At 35.0% G+C, this 26804-nt stretch overlaps 1 protein-coding gene across 1 annotated transcript in view; it reads right to left on the reverse strand.

Moving 5' to 3' along the window:
• LOC129234685 (uncharacterized) overlaps positions 1 to 26804 on the reverse strand; it is a 93692-nt gene that overhangs the window by 24306 nt on the left and 42582 nt on the right. The window contains exons 8-11 of the mRNA XM_054868729.1: positions 23090 to 23329; positions 19178 to 19340; positions 17598 to 17764; positions 6516 to 6868 (exon numbers count right to left, since the gene is read on the reverse strand). Coding sequence (XP_054724704.1) covers positions 6516 to 6868; positions 17598 to 17764; positions 19178 to 19340; positions 23090 to 23329 — 923 coding nt within the window. The remainder of the gene's footprint in view (positions 1 to 6515; positions 6869 to 17597; positions 17765 to 19177; positions 19341 to 23089; positions 23330 to 26804) is intronic.

The following is a 26804-nucleotide window of genomic DNA, read 5'->3' on the forward strand; positions in this document are numbered from 1 at the left end:
TAGATTGAAACTTGAAAAACACAATTGTTATATTTTTTCTCTAATTACATTAAGAAGTAAAGGCTTTGGGGGTTTTTCCCCGAGATTATTTTCAAAATTGTAGTTCAGAAAGTTTTAGACGATCTTAAAAGATGTCTAGGGGAGAAAAGATCCGGGGGCCCACTCCCAGAAATTTTTCGCAAATAAACAATATAAAATATGAAATTGTGGGCCATGTTTGATATCGTCACGAGGACCGACGATTTTTCGAAATCGGAAATCCAGAAACAATTTTATTCGACTTTCAATAATACTAGGGGGAGTTTTCGGAAGCTTTACCCCTGTGATTAATCGAAATTCAAGTCCTTAAACGAAATTTAAGGATATGATAAATGATGTTGGCTCTAGGGGGGGGGGGAGGGGCGGACGCTTCCCCATAAAATTTTCGAAGTTAGTTGTTAAAACGCGGTTTTAGACCATCTTTGGTAATGTTAGTGTGAGAAGAGATTCAAGGCCTGTCTTCGCCAACTTTCCGATATTAAAATTCCAGAAACGCAATTTTAGATGACTGGCTGACCCACGTGAAGCATTTGCACTCAAAAGAAGAATTTTCTGATTTCAATATAACCACGAAACGCTATAGACTAAACCAATGCGTAGTAAAGCAGCAAAATAAATTGAAATTTACGCTTTTACTTTGTTGAAATATTTTATAAGTTAAATTGCGATTGACAGTGTTAAAATCAATGTTTTGTTTCCTGATTTTAACAACAACAGAACTGCTGCTTAGAATTCTGCTATGAGTATAGTTTTGTATATCAATAGAAACTTGGATAAGAATGCTGTTGAGGTAAAAAAAAAAATTAAAACGATATTTTTCGACCCAGATTTGAACCCAAGCCAATCCCCTTATTAGCATGCTGCTTTATGTGACCTAGCCAATGTGTCTTCGCTCTGGGTTGTGAAGTAATGTGCAATAAAAATTGGAAAAATAACTTTTTTTTGACAAAAAAATGGCAATATTTAGTCCATGAGTTTATTTTTCGTCATTAGCAGACACGATAAGCTTTAAAATCAGTAGTAAATGATGGAATTTGATAAAGGAATAAATAAGATCTCGTGCAGCGACAGAAAAACAGGCTAGAGGAATCATATATAAGATGTTTAATGATATTATCAGGGTATATTCGGGGACTCTTCCCAGAACTATTATCAGAATCTAAGCCATAAATGCGAAATTTTAGGCAGTCCTTTGTGATGTTAGAGGTAAGAAAGGTTCAGGGGCCTTCGGAATTTTTACTCAAAGTCCTAAAAATGGAATTTTAGACGATGTTTACGGATGGGGGAGGGTTGTTTTTCGAGAGTTTGGGCAGGGGCGCACTCCTAGATGCTTCTTGAAATCTATGTCCTTACGCAATTCTAGACCACTTTGATGGCGATAGGAGAGGACGTGGGATTCGGAGAATTTCCTCAAAGTCAAAGTTTCAAAACTGCTCTTCTATAGGTTAGGTTTGATAGCGTGAGTTGAAGGGATCGAGTTCGGAACCTGTCTCTCCACTCTTTTATAGGCAATGTCTCTATCTTTTTTTATTTGATTAAGTTATTGATAAAAATGTCATGAAAAACTCTCCATCAGTTTTTTTTTTCCAAAATTATTTGACTGCTTTGGATTTTCCCATAATGAAATTTTCAATTTCCAGCCTTTTATATTTTTATTTGTTTGAAATACAAGCGTTTTCGGCTCTGTCAAAAAAACTTCAAGATTTAGAACTGATATGGGTATTTTCAGCGATACCTTTTCACTTTCTTTTGTTTTAAATGTCATGGCTGCTTAATATAGCTGTAAAATTCTTTTTTTTTTTTTTCACTTTTTATATTTAAACACTTAGAACTACTGGTGTGACTAGTCATGACATTTTAAAAATCTCGCTTACTCTGTTTCATCTTTTTCTCTATTTAAAACGTATTTTTGGCGGCACATATTTTTTTCTCAATTTAACTGCGATTTCCACAATATTTTTATGAAAAAAGGCAAAAGAAAAAAAAACAACATAGAAATGTAATTATGTCAGTGGCCCCTATGAAGTTATGTTTATTCACCAATTCATTTTTTATTTGACTGAAGCTTGGTGAACAAAATGTTCGAAACATTCGTTTCAACGGCTCTCAGTTAGGTAAATCATAATGAAAACCTTAGATGTTCTTAAATAATATTCAAATATTGCGTTATCTTTCAGAATTTCGCCAAAAAAAAAAAAAATTTTTGAAACCTTTATTCTATTTGTTCACTTATTATTTCTATTCCATTTTCTTAAGATTGCGAAGGTTTCCTTTCTGTTTTTTTTTTTTTTTCTTTTATCACAAAATTGGTGACCCGATTTCTGAAAAACCAGGGGAGGAGGGGCAACATCTTTCTTGGCGAAAGCCCTGGCGCCCCCCCCCCCCCCAATGTCTGGCCACGCTACGCCTCTGGTCAATTTAAGTATAGTCCGTTTTCCACGAGAAGGAACTTGACTCTGCCTTCGTCATGTGGTATCTGATGATTCTATTTCGCTGCTTTCGGCAGAAGGCATATTCAAATCACAGCATTTGTCGTAAAAGCAGCAGTTTTTCAAATGTAAGAAGAACAAAAATTGCAACAGCCAAGTAAAACAAGTGATGTAAAGGACACGAAGACTTTTGTTGTACATTAAAATGCACGCCAAAGTTAAGGTTGTCTGGTCGTCTCATTAACAAGTGCGGGGATCTGTTTAGCGATCACACACGCGTAAAAGTGAATTTTGTGTTTTAGAAGGCGGGCCGAAGTGCCTTCTCGTAGAAAACGGTCAATAGTATAGTACGAAACTCAGAACATGAAGCTAAACCCGAAAATTAAATAAAAATATGCATAAGGTTGTGTTTGGGACACCGATCCAGCTGATATCGATAACACTGACTTTGATCAGGATCCCCCGGGAGCCATTGCAGGAGTATAGCTTGTACACTGATGGCTCCCATTCAAATAATGCAACAGGCTTGTCATTTGTAGTATATTACTACGACAGCCTTGTATCTATTCATAGGAAAAGACTAGCTAACTTTAATACAGTTTTTCAGGCTGAGATGAAGGCACTCGAAGAGGCCCTTTTTACGCAGGCAATCTTAGAGAAGGAGCTACCATACATCTACCGATAGTAGAGCTTCCTTCCTTACTCTCTCCAATCCTAAACAAGGCATAACTAATCTAAAAAGGCAAATTATCGATGCAATTAAATTACTGAATAACAAAAGATTCATAGTGAAGTTACATTGGATAAGAGCCCACGTCGGCTGGATGGATAACGAAAGGGCTGATGTTGAAGCGAAGGCAGCTACAGAACTAGAAGAGCAAGAGCCGGTTAACAAACCAAGGCAGAAATTGAAGTAACTAGTGAAGCAAAGGGCAATAGCAAGGTGGCAGAGCGACTGGGACAACACTGCAAATAGAAGAGGTACCTACCAGCAAATCGCTAGAATCCCTAAAATTAAAAACTCAGATCCAGTAACAAACCAAATAATTTCAGAGCACTTTAAAACTCCCGTATAGCTAAGCAGGTTTAATGTATCCCAAAAGTCGATGTGTACAATTTGTGACACACCAAGCACAATTCATCATTATATAAATGACTGTACTTTAACAGATCAGTATAGAACTTCCATAGGCGGTGGGGTCCGCCCAGCTCTGGACATCAGCGGTAATCTCTGTAACACTGCTTATATAAAATTTTGCAATAATACCAAAAAAGCTCTTACTGCCTCCCTTTTGTTTCAACAGGATATCCGGACCAACTAGACTCAACCAGGACTTTCACCGAATTTGACCATCCCCGAACGCGACAACAGAAGAAGCCTGATCCTAGTTACCCATAGCTGGGACCGGCTCCTGTAACTCCTACTCGTAGGCAGTGTATTTCCCAGCACCCGCCAGCATAGCGGCTGGCAAATTTTTGTAATTATTTTATTTAATCAAGATTGTTTTTAGTTTCTTTAACAGTTTTCCTACCGTTCCGACCGGTAGCAATGTTTGGCTTAAATGAAGCAGAGGAACACAGCCGGGTCGCGCTGGCTGGCATCATAATTGTGGTTAGACAACGAGAGACTCCCTAGCTTTTGCTAGTTCCCTGAAAAGCCTTCGGGTGGAGTAGGGCGGGGAGTCAGGCTAGGTACATAAGGTTGTGTTAAAAATTTAATATTACTACACAAAGTTTCATTTTGAGCATATTATTAAAACAAATGAAATTGTAGAAGCAGAAAACTAAAAAGAAATTTATTTGAGGTAACCTAGAGCCAGAGTAACCTCAGGTTACTTTCAATGCCTATCTCAATATTTTGACGTTTATATACTAATGCCGAAAATCCCGATTTAGAAAATAAAAAATGTACTAAAAAATCCTCAAAAAAATTAATTAAAAAAAGACTATAACATCGACAATAGTTACAAAGGTCCACACAATTTACCAAAATTTAGCGAGTTTTACTTTTTATTTTATTTTTAAAACATTCACTCCTCCTTTGAAATTCTTCTATGCCCCCTAGGGGTTGAGAACATAGATGCAGTATTAACTAGATACACAACGAGAAACCGGTTCCATGGGCAACTGAAATGACGGGCAAGTGTCCGATAAGCGCATCGCGCGCATTCTTTTGCCGAGGGGGATGCAATCAGAGTTGCATTCACTGGAGATCAGTAGTTGCAATTGCATCTAGGATAGGCCATGCCTTTGCCCATTTAATTCAAGACTCGCACGATCAATGGCGGCCAGTGGCTGCTGCTACGAAGTTGTGCTTAGTTATACTAGATCTAAGGTTCAAAACCTCTGCTCTCGATAAAGAAATCTGGAAGATACGAACCTTCAGTCGCAAACATCTAGCGGTTTTTCGAACGACAAAGTTATTGGACGTCGTTGCGAGAATGATCACAGCCACAAGGTGAAAGACTTGTGGCGTCTCATAGAAGTCCCGTTGTGACACATTTGGAACATGTTTCAACTGCTACATCATCGATGCAACAACTAATTTGTGACAATGATAACGTCACAGCAACTTTATTTTGTGCTGTCACCTTGGATTGACATTCGCAAGTTACTGCAACCTGTCGATGGCTGAAGTGAAGTTTAGTGACCGTCACTCTACGGAGACCCTTCACATTAGGGTAGCGGTTCTCAACCTTTTTAGTTATACGGCGCACCATTTTGGTAGAAAACACCATTGAGGCCCACTAACTACGAAAAAATTACTTGCACAGCCGAAATTTACCTTCGGAGAGGAAGGGGGGAGGCATCTGCTTATGGCTGTCCTTAAGTGTAAATTATATACCCCTTTAGGATTGAAAATGAGTTCAAAACAAGAATTCTGGATATTTTAATCCCCTTCTCCCCTCATGTTGCACCACTGATATAGGTACACTGTATAAGAACAATTTTCAAAATAATTTTTAAGAAATAAAATAACTTTTTATTGCATTTACTTATTTGACATAGCTGTAAGAAAACTCAAAAGACAAGTCATCAAGAATGGGGGAGTTTTGACGCTGTTTTTCCTCTACGATAGAGTTGATATCCGAGTTGAAACTGGATAATTTTAGTCTCAAATAGCTTGCAACATTCAATGCAGTTCTATAATATTAAAAAAAAAGAAAGGAAAAGTCTCATTCAAATAGGTAGGTTATAGAAAAGCCCCTTAAGTGTTTAATTCACTGGATGGTCATGCCACTTCAACAAAGGAGGAGCATTTTTAGCTTGAAGCTTGAAATTAATATTATTGAACTATAGATATTTCTTCTAGTTCAATGACTAATACTAAGTTTGGCAATTTTCTTTTAAGGTGTTTCTGATTCGATCGATTTCACTTCAAGTGCATGGGGGAAAGTACCAAAGAAATATGAAGAACCTTTAATCTTAAAGTTCCTTAGTGGCTATGAGCTAGGAAGAACTTTTGAATGACGGTACATCTAATGAGTAAATGTTCATAAATAACGGAAATTGAGGCTCCAAGATTTATCTTGGTTCAGATTCTCGACCAGTGTCCGCGCCCCAGTAACACGCTGTTCGTGGCCCACTTGTGGGCCGTGGCTCATGGGTTGGGAATCGCTGCATTAGGGTCTTATTTTAGTCATCAAGACCTGATTACTGAATAGCTTAACGAGACTATGGCCTATGGCAATCAATTTTTAGGGGCACCCAAATGACTAAAACTGTTTAAGTTCCAGTCTATTAACTATTAAAAGAAAAGAAATTATGATTTTTTTCTTTTATTTGCTTTCCTTTTTTTCCCTCTTACTAAAAGTGCCGTGCAACCCAATAAATATTTTGAGCAAGTGGTTGAAGTGCTATTAGAAAATTTTATTTCTCAAAGATACAATAGTGAAACTTAGAACATGAAGCAGCATTGATACACTTCAATCCACTTAAGAAGAGTGGTAAACCGAGAAAAGAGAGCAATAGAGTCATTTACTGGCAAGATGGTCTCCCTCCCCTCCCCCCAAAAAAATACCCTGGTAATTTCTGTAGTGTACTCACCCGTTATCCGCTTGAATTGGAGTAATAGTCGGTACATCATTTCCATTAATGAAAACTTCATTATTACTGTTGATTGTTACTGACATCTCGGGAAATAAAACATGAAGGGATTCTTGAGTAGACAGGATTGTGAACTGCGATGAGTGAAGATCGTGCGACAGCAGCAGAACGCAATCCGAGTTGGGATACGGAGGGATGCTGTATAGGTGTCCGTCAAAAGTATAGACGTGGTTCGGACCGAAGATCATTCCAACTTTGGCTGATGTTGACGGACGGTAGTGGGCTTCTGCGTTTTCTTTTCGGCGAAACATTGGAAGATATTTTTTGATGTATTCTGATGACATTAATCGCCACTGTGGATTAAAAAGGAAACATAAGATGGAAAAAAGATAAGCTTTGTACAGCAACAGTAAATTTAGCAAAAATGAATGAGCAGAAGCTAAGAAACCTTAAAATCAAAATAAAAATAGTAATAATAGCAGCGACAAGTACAGTCTGATAAGTTGATCTCTAACGGGTTGAGGCGAACATGAATTCATTTTGTAAAAAAGCAGTCGAAAACTTTGTACTATGGAATGAGTAAAAATGACAACAACTTGTATAAAGTCCAAATAAAGTAGTATAAAAGAGTTAAAAACTCAGCAAACAGCTGTTTCGGGGCTGTCACACGCAAGCCCTTCATCAGTGCAAAAAAGAACTAAAAGTCCACACAATGTAAACCGGTCGATAAATGAACTGAAAATGGAAGGCAGCAAAGTAAATAGGCATGGAAACCGGAAACACATGCGTCACAGAACAACAACGACACCTGTAGTGCGGAAAAACGTCACAAACAGAAAAAAGTTTTTTAAAGGTAAGATTTCCAAACACTGGGGAAAGGAGGAATACTCGACAAATCATTAACTACTGAAGCAGAATTTTTCCAAATGTAATAGGATTCCCAAAAATCTAAATCATAAATCGAGGAACACCCATGAATAACCTTGGCAGAAGAAAAATCGAAAAAATGATTGAAATACCAACAGTGCTGTGCAATCGAGGAACGTTTTAAATCTTGCTTCTTGACATATTTTCATGTTATTTAATACGGAATTTAAGAGAACGTCGCGTCTGTCCTATGTATGTCATTTGACACTGACAAGAAATGCTATTAAATGCCCCATCGGTCAAGTTCCGGAACCGGGTGTTTTAATTGCGAAAATTTAAGTTTGTTGACAGGGGAAAATGCAACTGAAAAATTAAACTTTTTTACAATTCTTGCAATTTGAAGACTGATTCTTTAAAAAAAATGGTAAAACAACCAAATTAGAATAATTTATCTTAGACAGTGCTTGATTTTTATTAGTTGAATTGATAAGTTTCCTGTGTATGATGCCAATGATGTCAATTGTAAACTCCCGATCTAATGCAACACTTTTTAAGTAATTCAGTTCTGCAGCGAGTAAATTGGAACTAGAACAAATCGTCAAAGCCCGGAAAACAAAAGTTCTGAATGCCGCTAATTTTTGTTGAGGGGGATGAACAGATAATTTATGTGGGGGAAGAGTGACTGCAAAGGGTTTACGGAAAACAGTAGTGATGAAATTATTATCAGAACGAGTGATGGAAACATCTAAGAAAGAGAGATGATTTTGAGATTCCATTTCAACGGTGAATTGAATATGTGGATCAATATAGTTTAAAACCGACAAAAGACTATCATAGTCACGGAAAGACGAGTCGAAAAGAACAAAAATATCATCAGCATACCTGACGTAAAATGGAAACTAAAATTTTAAATAATTTAACCTCAAAATAGTGCATATAAAAGTCGCTTAAGATAGGACTCAACGGGTTACCCATCGCGAGACCCTCGGTCATTCGGAAAAAAATGTTGTCGAAAATAAAAGTATTTTGTTCTAAGCAGGACCTGGTTAGCTTACACTATTCATCGATCTCAAAACAAGAAAAATTATGTTCAACCAATTTCATTTTAAAACAATCCAACGCCCCTTCAACCGGCACATTAGTGAAAAGAGATTTAACGCCGAAAAAGCCATGACATGATCTTTTAACTGAAAATTACGAAGTTTGTTAACAAAATTCAAAGAATTTCGAACAGTGAAAGAGTTGCTGGATAGTAGTGGTGAAAAAACAGAAACCAAAAATTTTGCCAGTTTGTAGGAAGCAGTACCAATATTAGAAACAATGGGACGGAGAGAAATAAGTGGTTTATGTACTTTCGGCAAAGCGGGTAAAATCTAGCACAACGTGCGACAGAAGGAATCAAACGTTTCTTATAGGTATCAGAAATTAACGCGGAAGACTTAATAGCGTTACCAATGGATTTCAATTCCCTTGCACTCGGGTCTCTCTTAATATGTTCATAAGGTCCCTCTGTGATTAAATTATTGCATTTATTAACATAATCTATTTTGTTCAAAACAACAATTTGGCCCCCCTTATCCGCATTAGTAATAATCAAATCAGGATTTGAACATAACTCATTGACATTACGTTTAACATTGAGTAACTTATTATTGTGAAACTGCGAATTAAAGTTGACATTGTTAGAAATGAGATGTCGAATGGAATCTTTCTGTATGGAAGTTAAAGCACTGAATTTCATGGCCTTCTCAACTGGAGCAATTAAACTGGGAAAGGACGGCTTGGATGGAACAGCAAAATTACTATTGAATTTTAAAGAATTGATTAGTGCAGAATTTAGGGGAAAATCCGAGAGGTTAAGAACAGATTTTGCGTTAACCTTAGGAAAATCAAACACTTTTGACTCCGAAGCAACATTACAATGAGTTAGCAACTTTTTATTGGGGATTGATTTGTGTTTTCTAGAAGAATACAAAGCTCTATGCCAGGATTTCTTTTCCAAATAATCAAAAATATCAATGCAATTCGAAAGATGTAAATGCAAGTAAAAAAGCTTCCGCTGAATCATTGCAACCTTTTTTCGTGTGTCCTGAATAAGTGCTCTTAACAGAGCTAATTTAGAATTAAATAAAGTTTTCTCAACCCTAATCGAACGAGATAAGTTACACTGAATAGAAATAAAATTCGGAATGACACGTCTTCTTTTGCATTCCCAAAGAAAGGACAAATGGTCTAAGTATTTCAGTTTCTTGATACGTAGGTTGCAAAACCTATTGACTTCAGACATAATAAATTGAAGAACAGAAGGAATGCAAAGAATGAAACCAAAAGAAAGAATTGTGAAAGACTTACGACAAAAGCCCGTTGATTGTAAAAAAGCAGTCGAAAATTTTGTACTATGGAATGACTAAAAATGACAACAACGTGTATAAAGTACAAATAAAGTAGTATAAAAGAGTTAAAAACTCAGCAAACAGCTGTTTCGGGGCTGTCACATGCAAGCTCCTTCATCAGTGCAAAAAAGAACTAAAAGTCCACACAATGTAAACCAGACGATAATTGAACCAAAAAAAAAAAAAAAATGGAAGGCAGCAAAGTACATAGGCATGGAAACCGGAAACACATGCGTCACAGAACAACAACGACACCTATAGTGCGGAAAAACGTCACAATTCTTTAAAATTCAATAGTAATTTTGCTGTTCCATTCAAGCCGTCCTTTCCTAGTTGAACTGCTCCAGTTGAGAAGGCCATGAAATTCAGTGCTTGAACTTCCATACAGAAAGATTCCATTCGACATCTCATTTCTAACAATGTCAACTTTAATTCGCAGTTTCACAATAATAAGTTACTCAATGTTAAACGTAATGTCAATGAGTTATGTTCAAATCCTGATTTGATTATTACTAATGCGGATAAGGGGGGCCAAATTGTTGTTTTGAACAAAATAGATTATGTTAATAAATGCAATAATTTAATCACAGAGGGACCTTATGAACAAATTAAGAGAGACCCGAGTGCAAGGGAATTGAAATCCATTGGTAACGCTATTAAGTCTTCCCCATTAATTTCTGATACCTATAAGAAACGTTTGATTCCTTCTGTCGCACGTTGTGCTAGATTTTACGCATTGCCGAAAGTACATAAACCACTTATTCCTCTCCGTCCCATTGTTTCTAATATTGGTACTGCTTCCTACAAACTGGCAAAATTTTTGGTTTCTGTTTTTTCACCTCTATTATCCAGTAACTCTTTCACTGTTCGAAATTCTTTGAATTTTGTTAACAAACTTCGTAATTTTCAGTTAAAAGATCATGTCATGGCCTCTTTCGGCGTTAAATCTCTTTTCACTAATGTGCCGGTTGAAGGGGCGTTGGATTCTTAAAATGAAATTGGTTGAACACAATTTTTCTTGTTTTGAGATCGATGAATTGTGTAAGCTAACCAGGTCCTGCTTAGAACAAAATACTTTTATTTTCGACAACAATTTTTTCCGAATGACCGAGGGTCTCGCGATGGGTAACCCGTTGAGTCCTAACTTAAGCGACTTTTATATAGAGATGGGCAGATTCGTATTCGTAAATCCGAATCCGAAATTGATTCGCAGTACCTTAACGTGTCAATCCGAATACGAATACATTCGTATTCACAAGTGTGAATCCTAATACGAAATTCGGGTTCATACCTATGAATCCGAATCCGAATCTAATCAGATTCAGACCGATGAATCCGAATCTAATCAGATTCAGACCTATGAATCCAAATCATATCTGATTTACATCTGTGAATACGAATCCATTTGGATTCACACTTGGATTCACTGAAAAATTCAATTCAAAAGCCCAATATAAATAAATAAATGTCTGTCTGTACCTCGCTACAGGTCGAGTTTTCGGTGTTAGTGAATTTCTGAAGAAAAGTGACGATATTGTTACGGGTCCAAAAATTTTAAAAGTAGAATTCTACCAAAGTCATATAAATTGAAATTGATTTGTTTATATAATTTTATCACCGATAATTTATCTCAATTTCACAACTTTTAAATATAATGAATATACAGTGATTGATGTTACTAAGTACTAAATTTGATTGTAAAAATTTGTTGATGTTACAGATACTTGTACCGTTGAAAATGCAGATTCTCTCTGAAACATTTCGTTTAAAAAAAGAACAAATATATTATGATGGAAGAAAACGGTTTTTTATTCAATAATACAAACATACATTTTAACACTCCATCTCCGGAAGGAAGCATCGATCACAAAGATAATTATTTGCTAATAGTTCTACTAACCAAATTTCTCACGAAAAAACAGAAAATGCGTAAAGGAAAGCTAATTTGTATTTTGTATTTCGCATTTGTTTTCAACTATCGCAACCGTTGACTATTGCGAAAACGTTCTTGTTTGTACCAAAGAGTTCCATAATAGGGTAGAGGAACGACTCGTATACTGCTTCCACTGGCCGCCATGACCAAGCACGGAGGCCGGTTTGAGAGAGATTCGAGTGGCAAGAACTGTAGTTTCGTTATGAAGCGTAATGAAATTCAAGCGCCGAGATAAATGCTTTTTAGCGTCAAATTGCTGATATTTTTCCTCAAATGCAATTTTAAATGGAAATAACGATGGAATCTGCTGGAAATTTTTGTCAAATAATTTGAGGTTAAACTGTATAAAAAGTTTTAATGAATGATGTATAAAAACATAATGCACTGACAGAATACAGTGATTTTCAACAGATAAATTGGGAAATTTTTAATCGGTACTCAAGAACAACAAAAAACTCTACATATTTTATTCAACAGATTATAAAATAGTGTTTAAATTGTTGGATCTTACTTCATAACAGGGTTGATAAAAATCAAGATTTAAAAATATATATATATATAAAAACTCGGATTTTTTTATTTAAATCGGATTTCTCTGATTTGAATAGAATTTTTGAAATTTAAATTTATTTAAATATGGTATTTGATACTAACAAGTTAAAATGCTCAAGTTAGATGTTAAATTAGATAATTCTTTTCCTATATATGGTAAAAAATAAATAAAATCTAAGTTTTTGTAATTCAGAAATCAGTAAAAAATAATTACACATCTGAGTTTGATAAAATCTTACTACAATATAAAGTCCCATATCCATATGGGTGTATTTCCCAGAAATTTTTTAACAATCAAAATGAATAACACCTTTCTTCTTTCTAAGGAAAAGAAAGGAAATAATACGGAAGTACATAAACAGAGAAAGAATAGAAATAGCGTAGAACATTGAATTATTTTCCTTTTTTTTTTTGAAATAATAATACCTGAAATAAAATGCACGAAGAAAAAAAGAAAACTATATGCTTCTTGTATTTTAAATATTTTAATAAAACTCATCAAGGACTGAAAAGAAGACTGTTTTTTAGAATTCTTATCTTATAAAACGCATGCATTTTTTTCTCTCACTGTTTTGACTTACTGTAAGTTGAGGAGGATTGTATGTTTATTTTTTAGTGAATAAGTAAATAGCTTAACTAGGGTGTTCAAAAATACATGTAAAAATAGTTTCTAATAGATAACAGGACACCCCTAAATATTTTTAGACTTGTGGATAGTAATATACCGGAAGAATTTTGACTGTTTATTTCAACTGAAAGAGGGTACTCAACTCCCTCCCCCAAACATCATAAGTATGGGGAGGGGCGTTAAAAATTACATTGAAGTGAAATAACAATGCTACATATTATAAATATATAAAAGTAATATGCATATACATTGCAAAAAAAATTATTTACAAAAACACAGCTGGGGAAATTAAATGTTTCCAAATTTGTGACATTTTCCATGCTATGACTAATGTTAAATTGAGCATCCTCTTAAAATTTGAGTAAGAAACTAAAACTTTTACGGCATAATACTATTAGTAAGTCTGAAAAAAAAAAAAAAATTAGGATGTGTCCTTTACTCTAGCTAAAAAAAGCTAGTCTTATATCTGCTAGGGGAGAATTCGTTATCACGAACCCCCTAGGGAGGCCCCTAACTTGGGAGAATGAAAATTTTTTTTTTGTTTTATTTTTAAAGGGACAAATCTATACACTTATTCCTTGTCTTGAAGAAACGTAGTAAGGCACATCCTGAAAATAGAATACTTCGTTCGAATGGAAAACGTATGATTAATATGCTACTAGAGGTAAAAGTTCAAAACTGTCCCGAGTATGGGCACTTGACTGTACGAAAAATTAGCGAACATTTTCAGTGTTCATGACCATAAAACCATGATTTTTAACTTTTTATGGACTTCTAAAACCTGGGTCCAGTAGTATTCGACTTGGGGCTCCAAATAGTAGGAAGTTCATTTTCGGGTCAATTACTTAGTTTGACGCCAATAAATATACATCCAAAAACTCGCTAACTCCCAAAACTCGAACTGTAGCGAGGTACAAAGAAACATTTATTTATTTATATTGGCCTTTTAAATTGAATTTTCCAGTGAATCCAAGTGTGAATCCAAATGGATTCGTATTCATAGATGTGAATCAGAAATGATTTGGATTCATAGGTCTGAATCCGAATAGATACGGATTCGGATTCATAGGTATAAATCTGAATTTCGTATTCGGATTCACACTAGCAAACATGAATCTATTCGAATTCACACTTGTGAATACGAATGTATTCGTATTCGGATTGACACGTTAAGGTGCTGTGAATCAAATTCGGATTTACGAATACGAATCTGCACATCTCTGCTTTTATATGCACTATTTTGAGGTTAAATTATTTAAAATTTTGCAGTTTCCATTTTACGTCAGGTATGTTGATGATATTTTTGTTCTTTTGGACTCGTCTTTCCGTGACTATGATAGTCTTTTGTCGGTTTTAAACTGTATTGATCCACATATTCAATTCACCGTTGAAATGGAATCTCAAAATCATCTCTCTTTCTTGGATGTTTCCATCACTCGTTCTGATAATAATTTCGTCACTACTGTTTTCCGTAAACCCTTTGCCGTCACTCTTCCCCCACATAAATTATCTGTTCATCCCCCTCAACAAAAATTAGCGGCATTCAGAACTTTTGTTTTCCGGGCTTTAACGATTTGTTCTAGTTCCAATTTACTCGCTGCAGAACTGAATTATTTAAAAAGTGTTGCATTAGATCGGGGGTTTACAATTGATATCATTGACACCATACACAGGAAACTTATCAATTCAACTAATAAAAATCAAGCACTGTCTAAGATGAATTATTGTAATTTGGTTGTTTTACCATTTTTTCCAAGAATCAATCTTTAAATTGCAAGAATTGTAAAAAAAGTGTAATTTTTCAGTTGCATTTTCCCCTATCAACAAACTTAAATTTTCGCAACTAAAACACCCGGTTCCGGAACTTGACCGATGGGGCATTTATAGCATTTCTTGACAGTGTCAAATGACATACATAGGACAGACCCGACGTTCTCTTTAATTCCGTATTTAAAGAACATGAAAATTATGTCAAGAAGCTAGATTTAAAACGTTCCTCGATTGCACAACACTGTTGGTCTTTCAATCATTTTTTCGATTTTCTTTCTGCTAAGGTTATTCATGGGTGTTCCTCGATTTATGATTTAGATTTTTGGGAATCCTATTACATTTGGAAAAATTTTGCTTCAATAGTTAACGATTTGTCGAGTACTAACCCTTTCCCCAGTGTTTGGAAATCTTACCTTTAAAAAACTTTTTTCTGTTTGTGACGTTTTTCCGCACTATAGGTGTCGTTGTTGTTCTGTGACGCATGTGTTTCCGGTTTCCATGCCTATTTACTTTGCTGCCTTCCATTTTTTGTTCATTTATCGACCGGTTTACGTTGTGTGGACTTTTAGTTCTTTTTTGCACTGATGAAGGGGCTTGCATGTGACAGCCCCGAAACAGCTGTTTGATGAGTTTTTAACTCTTTTATACTACTTTTTTTTGTACTGTATATGCGTTGTTGTCATTTTTACTCATGATTTCATTTGTTAAAAAAGGAAGTGTAGTGGCCAATTATGATTATCGGCTTTGCGCTATTCTAAGAATTTCTTCTTTTTCATTTCAATCCAAACAAAAATAGGCGCGTCAAGGCCAAAGATCTTTTTCCAGAGCCTGGCTATAAGTATATAAAAATAAAAAGTAATGGAGCAATTCTACGGCGAACTGACGGACATTTTCGAATAAAACCATAAGTATTTTGTCATTCCAAGCAAAATGCACGAAATTAAAAAAAAAAATCTTTTAACCGGGTTCTTTAAAAAGCTGAATTTAATGGTGCGACTGAACTTGAAATTATTCTTTGGTTGAAGTTATAAACATAGTAATTGACTATATTCAGTAATTTACCTCCCTGAAGCTAGGGCTAAGGCAGAAATACATGAAATACACCGCCAGCTCAGTCATTCCAGCCGAGGACTGCAGTTTCGTGCTTATTAGCACTCAACCGCCCGGCATAGAAAAGTGACTGAGCTGGAGGTGGAAAAACCTCTTAAGGAAGCAAAGAGTGCCAAACAAATTGGTAGCTAATATAGAATTAGCACTGACCAGACGATTAACCGAAGCAATGGTTCGGTTCAACTCGAAGATATCTTCGAACAAACAAATCACGCAAATATGGGAAGTATTATTCAATAGATGACCTTAGGGCCTACAAATCGCAACTGAGTATATCGAGGAAGATGACATGAGAAAGGGTCAATGTAATTTGAAAGTAAAAGATGTCTTTGAAATACTGAAAGGGGATGCTCCTAAGTAAATAGTAATGCATGTATAATCCTACTTTTATCTCTCATCGATACATTTTAATACTTTTGCCATGTTCTCATAAACCTGTGTCATTTTCTTGCACTAAGGATATTATAAACAGAAAACAATTAAATAGCTACAGATTTTATACACTATATATATATATATATATATATATATATATATATATATATATATATATGGTTTGTCCGGAAAGTAATGGGACTGATTTTCTCCCGCCGCGACTGTACTTCGGAGCGTGCACGCGCCGACTGGATTCGGTAGAGGGCGTTCCTAGCTAACAAACTTGCGGCTAGTCGGTTGTCTCCGAGCATCTGGAGAGTCAGGACAGGCATTTTCGCGTGACGTGTTTCTGTGAGTGGTGCAAGCCGAAAATGCAGCGTTCGTTAGAGCACAGGTACGCGATTAAATTCTGTGTGAAACTCGGTAAATCTGCGACAGAGACGTTTGATATGATCAAGCAGTCTTACCCAGTTGTTGCTTTAGCAAGAAGTGGTGTTTTTCGGTGGCACCATGCCTTTTTGGCGGGCCGGGAAGAGGTCGCCGATGAAGATTTTCGACCTCGACAAACACCGACAATGTGACTCGTGTGCGCAAAGTTTTGAACTCAGACCGTCGACAGAGTATTCGTTTCATTGCCCAAATGTTAAATTTACCAAAACCTGTGGTTTATGACATTGTGACGGTGCATTTGAACATGCGGAAGGTGTGCGCAAAGTAGATGAACAGCTACCTGACCAAGGCCGGTATCTTAACGCTTCCGCAGCCGCCCTACAGCCCAGATGTGCTCCCCCCCCAACTTTTTTTTGTTTTCTCGCCTGAAAAGGCCGATGAAAGGCCAGCATTTTGAGATGACAGAGGGGATCCAAGCAGCATGCACCGCGGCTCTCAAGGCTGTTCCGAAGAATGCCTACCGTGACGCCTTCAATGCTTGGAAATCGCGCTGGCAGCGCTGCATCGACGCAGAAGGAGCATATTTTGAAAGTTTTTAAAGAATTGTAATAATTGGCTCAATAATTTTTTTTTAATCGACTCAGTCCTATTACTTTCCGGACAAACCCAGTATATATATATATATATATATATATATATATATATATATATATATATATATATATATATATATATATATATATAATATTTCCTTTTAGAAACAATACTCGGCAGCATTTTTTTTTTTTTTTTTTTGAAGTTGATTTTGTCACCTTTTTAAAACAGAAAACTCATTTTCTCGGCATTGGCAGCAAATGAAACATTTTCCAAAAATGTATGCAGTAAAACTACTACTTTGGTGCTCCTGAAACAGCATTTTTTCCATGAAAGAACTACCAAGAGTTTCTGAAGCCGTACTTTCGTATTTCACTGAATGCTGTCAAACGCTTTTGTTTCATGTAGCAAAAAATACTTAGTGTTCATGATTGAAAGCAGTAGCAAAGTTGATTATTCAAAGAAATTACCTCTTTAAATGAAGCTAATTTCAAGGCTTCGGCTGTGGTAAACTGAAACTGAATGAATCGTTGGTCCTTCATGAAAATTTTCGTAGCAAAATTTTTTATTTCATAAGGTATCATTCCAAAACTTCTTTGTAGGTAGTAAGGCACATCAAAATAATCCAAAGACCACACTGAAAAAAAGAGAGAAAGCTTTGTTAAAAAACAATAACTGATTATTCTGATAATTAGAAATGTTTTTTGGGGAACTTCCAATTAATTTAAGTAGCCTCCTGTGGTAAAAATCCTGTGGTTAAGAACACTGAGAAGGGATAAAATGGTGGGAGGGGAGGCTTTCATTCGTAAACCAAAGACATCAAGTCACGTGACAGATTTTAAAGCGAAGCATTGGAAGAAATCAGGTTTCCTTCGCCAGTTTCATGCAAAACATGTCAACCATTCGTCGTTGATAAGTTATGTGACTTGAGATCTTTGCCTAAGTTTTTGCCATGCCAATGATCGAACTAGGTCTCTCCAACTACTAATTCCTACTCTAAGATCAAAAAATATTCATAAAAAATGAAGTTGGTTCTTATTTCAGAGATATCCTCGCTTAAATGTATCAATAAAGCTAATTTTTGGCTTTTCAAGTGCTTTGTTTTTGCAGAAAATTATCATGAAAGTGAGTTTGAGCTGTAGATTTATTTAAATGGGTTACTGTATATCTCAAAGTGAATTTTATCGTGAAATTGAAACAGGTATTTTGTAAAAGAAGCAGTCGAAGATTTTGTACAATGAAATTAATAATAATATGACATAAAGTAAGACGACGGACTTAGTGTACTATCGTTCTTTTATGAACTGATGAAAGGGTTTGCTTTTACAACCTCGAAACAGCTGTTTGTAGAGTTTTTAACTTTAAAACTTCGAGCAACAGCAGTATGATTGGAGCATTTTTGCTTAGGCAACCCTACACCATCGGTTTTGTAATATTTTTACCTACATTTTTCTATATAACTTGTGTGGAAACTCGATGATTGTAAATTGCTCATTTTTGGGCACGTTTTAACCCCCCTGGCAACAATGGTTAAGGACCGGAAAAAGGTAGGCAACCTTACTTTGACGTTTTTTTTTTTTTTTACAGTTTTTAGTCTTTATTTATGACAACAATTTCTGAAAACCCGGTGAGGGGTAAGTTATCTCTCGCTTGAAGACCTTTTATCCCCTGAAAACCCTGATTAGAGAGCCGAAAAAAGTGGGCAATCTTAGTTTATCGTTTTATTTCCATCTTTTACTTTTCTTTTATGACAACGATTTTCGGAAACTCGATGAGGGTAAATTACTCATTTTTAGGTACTTTTCAACCGCTGGCAACCCTGATTAGTTCACGTGAAAGACATAGAAATTCTTACTTTCGCGTTTTATTTACAACTTTCACTCTTCATCTATGGTAACAATTTTAGGAAACTCGATGAGGGTAGGTCAAGCCAAGTGGAATCTGACCCTATTAAGAGAGAGTGTCCGGGCTTTGTTTCTCTAACAGATGCGTCAGTCTACTTGATTCCGAAAAGCTTTTCTAAAATAATTAAGATTGTTCAAGTACTTACCAATAACTGACTCTTCTCTGAGAGTATTGTACGCTTTCCAAATGGAGTGCCTCATAACCGTGAGGCTATTTGATGCCACTGTCTGAAGAGAGCTATAAAACGGCTGGATGCTCTTCATCGCGGCATCCAGATCGATCCAAACTTCTTTCTCTAGCTCAGTCCTCTGGAATGAAGAATTGCCACGTTTTAATTAGTTATGCTGGTATAGAATTACGTTTTTATGAGAGGGATGAAACTCACACTGAATTTTTTTGAATCGAGTGTAAAATATGTACTTCAGAGTCAGACTGACGTTAGTCCAAAACACATTCTTTAGCGCTTGTGTGCCTTTTGTGCCATTTGACCCTCTCTCCTCTTCATTCGTTTTTGGAATCCACATCTTACCTTCCCGGGAGTCTGTGATAGTCCCCCGGGGGTCTGTGGTAATGATTTTTTGCATACATATTTTAGAGGTTCTATGGAGGACGTATACAAAAATTCAACCCCCAGAGTCATCAAGGACCGAAAAATAAAAGTTTGAAAATCACTGCTTTTCAGGTTTTTATGAAGTTGTTTTGTTGTATGTTTGTTCTGGTGGAATCTTGTAATTGAAACTGAGAAACACAAAAACTTTTGCTTGTTTTCCATACGGGACAAATGTAAAATTTTTTTGCCATCCACATATAAACAAGAATTTAGAGACTACCTTCGAGTCCATGAGAGTTTAAAGGTAAAAGTTATGAAGACTACTTCGATACTTTTCCGCTACAGGTACGTGATGTAGCTAATTTTTATTCTTTTAGCAATCATTTTTATTTCATTCATTGCCGCCGTTACTTTTTTGGCAATACAATACGTTGTTTTGCCTTTAAATGAAATTTTAAACAAAACACGATATTAAACAAGACGAAGCTCCATTAAAATGAAATATATTTCGCTAAATAACTAAAATGAACCGTTAAAATTAATATAATCCGCCATGAGAAGAAAAGAAACCATTGAATGAAGTGAAAAGCTCAATTAAAAAAAAAAAAAAATCCCACCAGCTTTAAGACTAGTGCAGTAATTTCCGCTACAGCTACGTGATTAGGTGCATTTTTAATCTTTTGGTAGTTATTTTTATTTTATTCATTGCCGCCATTACTTGTTAGGCGTTACCATACGTTATTTTGTGTTTTTAATGAACTTTTAAACAGAACAAGATATTAAACAAGACTAAGAGTTTCATTAAAATGAAGGATAACTCGCCAAATAATTTTTAAAAAAGGGTTTAAATGTAAAATAGTTCGCCATTTAAGAAAAAAAGCCATTAAACCAAGTGAAAAACACGGTTGAAATAGCCAGTCATCTAAATAAAACATTACAAACTCCATTACATTTTTGAATAATCAGTCAAATAAATAACTTGAAACAGTCGCCAACAAATTAACTTAAAATATGGTACTTCATTATCATTATCTAAAGCAGTTTTCTTTCACAACAGAGAGGATACAAGAGTAGTAAAATTTAAACAGACCAATCCTCGCTAAGCGAACATAAAACTTACTTGTCTTAAGATAACAAGACGTAAAATTAAGCTTGTCATTATTGTTTCTTAAAAACACAATATATGATGTTTTAGTTGAATTTTTATGACTTGGGTTTCTCAATTCTAAAAAATACAGACAATAAATAATATCCGTGCAAAAAGCTGTGCCCTGTTCTACTCTTTCATCTCAGCTATTTCTGCTCCCCTACCGCCAACTCCTTAGAGGTATGGACAGATCCTTTAAATTGTTTATCCTGTTTGACGGGAAGCTTTCTGCTCACCAAGCAACCAACTCACTTTACAAATAGTCCATGGTAGTGTCCATTGAAATGTCATGAAACCTCTTTTTTATATGTATGGGTCATTCTCTAGAAATGTGGAATTTTCCGTCTCGTGTTCGCTGCAACCTCATAAATCTTTTAAAACTATTTTTGTTTAATACTGTTTACTTGTCACCTGTTACCAAACAAAATAACATAGATTTAACAGTGATAGACAATACCCCCCCCCCTTTTTTTGAGACTAAAAAGATATACTAAAAAGTCATTAACATCTACTGTCCCTTGACTCAATGTTCGTCTTTTGTGATCTAACTATACTGCAAATAAAACTAAAAAATGCCTTGAAAAAATTTCTTCATAATTGCCTCACATAATCAAATTCAAAACAAAGTTTATTTTTTAGTTGATTACAATTTTGAAATTTTAGTGAAACAGTTTTAATTTGTCCCTGACATTTTGCATCAATACCATCCAACAGTTTTTACACTCTTTCATAACCACTAGGTTGTACTATTAACCCAAACAGTATTCAGCTTTACTAGCAGCTTCCTTAAGTTTGTTTGAAAAGCAAAAATTTACTGTGTGGAAATTTTCATGCGTCTTGCTTAGATGTGTAGCTATCAAATTAATTAGAAAAATTTTTATTGCTGTCATTACCATCCATACCTATTGATAGTTGTTTTGAACATTATTATGTGTTTTTGTTTTTTATTTGCTGACATTAGATGAACCTTTGATCAAAATGTGCAAAATTTTTAGAATGGTAGCTACAGTTTAGCTCATGCCAGGTAAAATGAAGTGAAATGTCATTACCAACCACGTCATTACCATCCAGCACAAAGTATAAAGATTTAGATGGTAATGACAGACTGAGGATAGAATAAAATTATTTGCTTTGTTTTTTTAATTATATATATATTTTTATCTTCAAATTCAGTACAATGAATATTTTTAAATATTTTAGATGAATGATTTTGTATGAAGATGAGCTTAAAAAGCGTTGTACTTTAAGAAAGAAAATAGAACCAAAGGGAAAATTATTTCCATACCTAAAGAAAAATTTTAATTAAATATTTGTTGCCCACATGCACGGCAAAGAGGTTAGTAACAGAGTGAAAGAAAAGGTAAAATCTTTGGTTTAGGCAGAAAAGTATCAGTAAATTCATAAACCTAAAAGTTCAGTCATCAAATGATTTCCTTAATATAATATAAGATCCTACACATTCAATCAAAGTATTTTTATTCAGTAAAGTTGATAGTGACTTGAAGATAACCTGTGCAAAAATGTAAAATATACTCCAGGTATCAAAATAATGAACGCTATGTCAGCTATGAAGGGCAAAATTATGGCATGCAGATGCATATGATCTGCACCAGATTTGATAGTGATTTTTGATGACTGATCTAATAAAACAGATGCTGTTGCTGAAATACAAGTAGGTAACTGGCGTTATGTGGACAGGAAAAATCCAAACCACATAACTTACCACAAAGGTTACCATCCCTCCAAAGAAGATGGCCCATCCCCCTGGAATCCTACACAGCAACTCCTGCCCCCAAAATGGCATAAAAAACCTCTATAAAATGAATTCCTCTATTCAATGGCGCAGTCTGCACCATAACCCCTCCCTTCCTGGGTGGGCGGCCCTAGTCAACAATCTTGGAAACTTTTAGCTCTCGTGATTTGAAATTGACATAAATAAATCATATTTTTTTTTTACTAAAATGACATTTGAATGAAAACAATTTCCCATGCGGCCGCACTCGTAACACTCTTCAGGCACATTTGTACAGAGTGTATTCATTTTGAACTGGAAATGTAAGAGCTTCAAAAAAAGATATTTACAAATAATATTAACCCATGTAACTCATAATGCACATGTAAAAAAATGAGCTTATGTAAAACATAAAGGGCATTAAAGTTAAAAATGTTGTGTAAAAGTAACACACGTAACGAAAGAATCGCCCTTTGACATGTGGTCAGCTTACAAGTGTGGTCAACTTAACAGGTTTTACTGTATTGGCTCATGTCCTAGGCGTGACCAAACCTTCCATTTTCAGTAAGCTGATTGTAGCTCATATTATATGAATTCAATGTGAGATTCAATGTGTGAAAGCACATACCTTTTTGTTTAGATCTTTCCACAACTTGTACAAAGACTTCTTTAGGACAGGCTTAAGCATGATGTTCAGTGGATGATTCGTTTGTTGGGATATTCTTTTAATCGCATCGGTAGCGTTGCTCCATACTGGCGTAAAGATGTTCTTGACTTTTTGAAATGCCAAAGTGTCGAACATTCCTGTCCAAACAGGATTGTTCACATTTGATGTGTCTGCTAGTACTCGTAAAACATCCATTTCGTCCTGCAAGAAACATTTATCTTTTTTATGTCATGCAAAAATACATTAGTTAAATAAGGAAGCATTTAGTATGGTAAAAGCATCGTATATGAAGTATCTCTCGTTCTTGTTACCTACGACTAACGGGATTAAGAAAATAATAATAAAATTAAACGAAAAAGGAAATTAAAGGGTTAGCATCACATCAGTTTAAAAGCTTAAAACAAAAATACTAGCAATGAATTTTAATTTTGAAAAAAATCCGGAGTACGCATTGTTAACACGGGAAGCTCCTATTATAGGATGCCACAAAAATAGCATTTTAAAACAAGTGTTTGCATTTCATAAATAGCTCCATGTTCTTCAAGCATTCATCTTTTCGATTTGCAACGAGTCTATATGAGCCATCTTCGATACCAAATTCAGAGCCGAATTTAGCTCCATGCCGCTCCAAGGCAGATTTGAAATCTGCCGCCCCTCCCCCTTAAAAGAAGAAGCAAAATTTCCTTGATTCAAAAAAACGCAGAAAAGTGTTCAGGAAATTTAAACTGTAAAGCTTATGAAGAAATGATGATGTTTCACATTCAGAGGTGCCTCGATGGGGCGTCACAGTTATCTCCCCAAAAATTCCTTATTCGGAAAATTTTGCTGAAGATTCGGCAAATTTGGAGATTATATTGCATTATAAAAATTCATTTCTTTTTCTTTAATTTTTAAAATTGTTTTTTAATGATGTTAACGTTCCTTCTCATAGATTTTATGTATGTATGAAATGCGTGTAAGCTCTTATTTTATCATAGCAAGATGAGAATTTTCCTCCTCCAAAAAATGTTAGTTCGATGCGCCTCTGTTTATATTACTTAATTTTGTACTCGGTTCATGGCTCCAGTACTGCACTTGGGCAGGTCACTAAACGAATCACATAAGAGCAATTTAATAAATATTTACAATATTTATACTTATATATATGAATCAATTAATAGATCAAGATTATTATTTTCTCATGGCCCTATAATTTCCTATAACATGGTCTCTTCCATTTTTTGAAGTAAAAAAAAAATTCCTTATGATGGCAACGTAGATGAATTATTGTAAAATGATATAAACATGAGTTAGACCTATAAGGGAAAAATATTATGATAGAAAATTAGGATATAAACAGTAATTGAGATTTGTCTCGAATGCTAAGGATGCTAGCATGTTTCACATAAGACAGCATCTTTATTTTCAGATTAAATTAACTACCTTCTTTGCTGTTTTCTCATTTGTCATCTTTTGCTCAAAAAAATTGATTTAAAAAACAAAAATCGATTACATTGCGAATGAATTCGTGTACGTTTTTTAAAGTTACGTTTTAGTGCTCTTTTGATCAGATGATCAGAGCCGCGTTTTGAAATCGAAAGCTTAGTTATTTAATACCTATATACTTTAATGCCTTGTGCGTTAACCATTTTATCAGCTGTCGTCTTTATTTATAACAGTATCTTTATCCTTTTTTTTCCATCTATGAATCAACAATTAGAATAATTTCCTCTGTTATTACGTTCACTCCGGGGGCGTAGCTAAGGGGGGGTTTTGGGGACAACCCCCCCCCCTCCCCTGAAACGTTAGTCTCAAAAAAAAGGGGAAAAAGAAGAGAGAAAAGAAAGGAAAAAAAGAAGAAAAAGAAAAAAAAAAGAAAAAACGACTTTTTTTCTGAGTAACAAAGGTCAAAAATTCACTTCGCTCCCCCCCCCCCCCAATGCCATTGAAAATCTGCTCCATGTGCGACCCTCAAGCATAAAGACGCCTCCTTCTGCTGCGACAATTTTTTGATAATTGAGTGAAATTTGACACTTCGCTTTAGAAATGAGATTGATTTATTAAATCCACGTATATGCAGCCTTTCTTTGTCATAGATTCTGCAAATTGTTAAATATGTTTAATTTTATGAGCCGCGCAGTGGGAATATTGCATACAGTCGAATCTGTATATTTCGAATTTCACATTAAAGAAAAAAATCGAGATAAAGACGTTTTGAAATACGGGGGCTTTAAGAGACTTTTTATAGAAATTTGAAATATGATGGTGAAAATTTGAATTCGATACTAAAGACAACGTGGGCTCTTGATTAAAATTCCTCTTTATTAGTTTTGTTAGGTATTTATTCTATTATTACATTATTAAGTGCTTTATTGCGAGTTTAAGGAATCATTTTGACAGTAAAAGACACTTTAAGCATATCTTTTTCAAGAAAGCCTTTTATTGCTTTTTGGTCCCTGAATGTTTTTTTTTTATTCATTATTTATCCACTTGAGGTTAGCAATTGTTGCAAATCTAACTTGGCCAGTATTCTAAGATTTTCCTTTTTTTATCACTTGAAAAAAACTTATACTTTCTTTTCACTCCAATCATTTCGGTTTTCTAAGGAATCACAATTTTAAGAAAGAGAGCAACCAAAGAACAGTACTAATCCAGATAACAGAGCGAAATGGCTTTTAACTTGAATGACCTTTAACCATGAACTTGAAATGTTCATTTTTTTACATGTCAAACCTGTGAATTTCACCCCTTTACTCTTCTGCCATGAAAGTGCGCGAAACGACTGTCCTTTGGTTAATCTTCTTGGAAAGATTATTCGTGGAATGCATTTCTCCCTTTTTTCCGTGCCTCCTCAGCTCTTGAAGACAATTCCTCTGTTTCTGAGTTGAAGAAAATGTTTTTGTTTGCTGCTTTAAAGATCATTGGGCTTCGAATTCAAAAATGATAGCATAACCGGAATTCGAAGCGATAGAGGTTTTTGTTGGTCTGGTCTCGTGTGTGTCATAGGTCATAGTCAAAACGACCTTTGCTAACTAGAGTATCCATTGCAATCACATTGATTTTTCAGCCAGTATTTACTGCATATTCTGTTGTACAGTCTGGTTAAAATAGTACATTCAAAGTGAAAGTTGTTGCATAATGAAGCGAGCAAAACCGATAACAAGCTTTTTTAAACCCAAAGAAAAAAATTAAAATGACGAAAAGGATTGCTCTAAAAAGAGAAAGTTAACGTTATCTGAAGAAAACGAAGTACCGTCTGCAAAGCAGCATTAGTCCCATCGGACCCTTCTGAAGGTAATTTTATTTTAATTCAAAAGAAAAACTGCATAGCATTACATGAATAAAATGTTTAAAAACGAAATGAATCTAGATTATTTCTATTAGCTTGGTTCGCATTAAAAAGTAGAAAATAAAAAAGACTTCTGTTTATAATGCACGAAAATTGCTGCTGCTCTCCCAAATAGATATTTATGTAAATTCTAAAGCAGCTAATAAAATTAAAAATAAAGACTTGAGAGGAGAACGGATGGTATGCATTTGAGCGAATAACTTTCTACCGCCTATATTTCTTCCCTAACTTTTTTCATTCAAATTTTATTAGCTGCTTTAGAATTAGCATAAATGTAAATACATAAAAAGCAACATATAAATATAACGATATGAAAAGCAATTTCATTTTTTGCGGGTTATAATTCAA

This window comes from Uloborus diversus, chromosome 1 (assembly GCF_026930045.1).
Source record: "Uloborus diversus isolate 005 chromosome 1, Udiv.v.3.1, whole genome shotgun sequence".
NCBI classification, from domain to species: Eukaryota; Metazoa; Arthropoda; class Arachnida; order Araneae; family Uloboridae; genus Uloborus; species Uloborus diversus.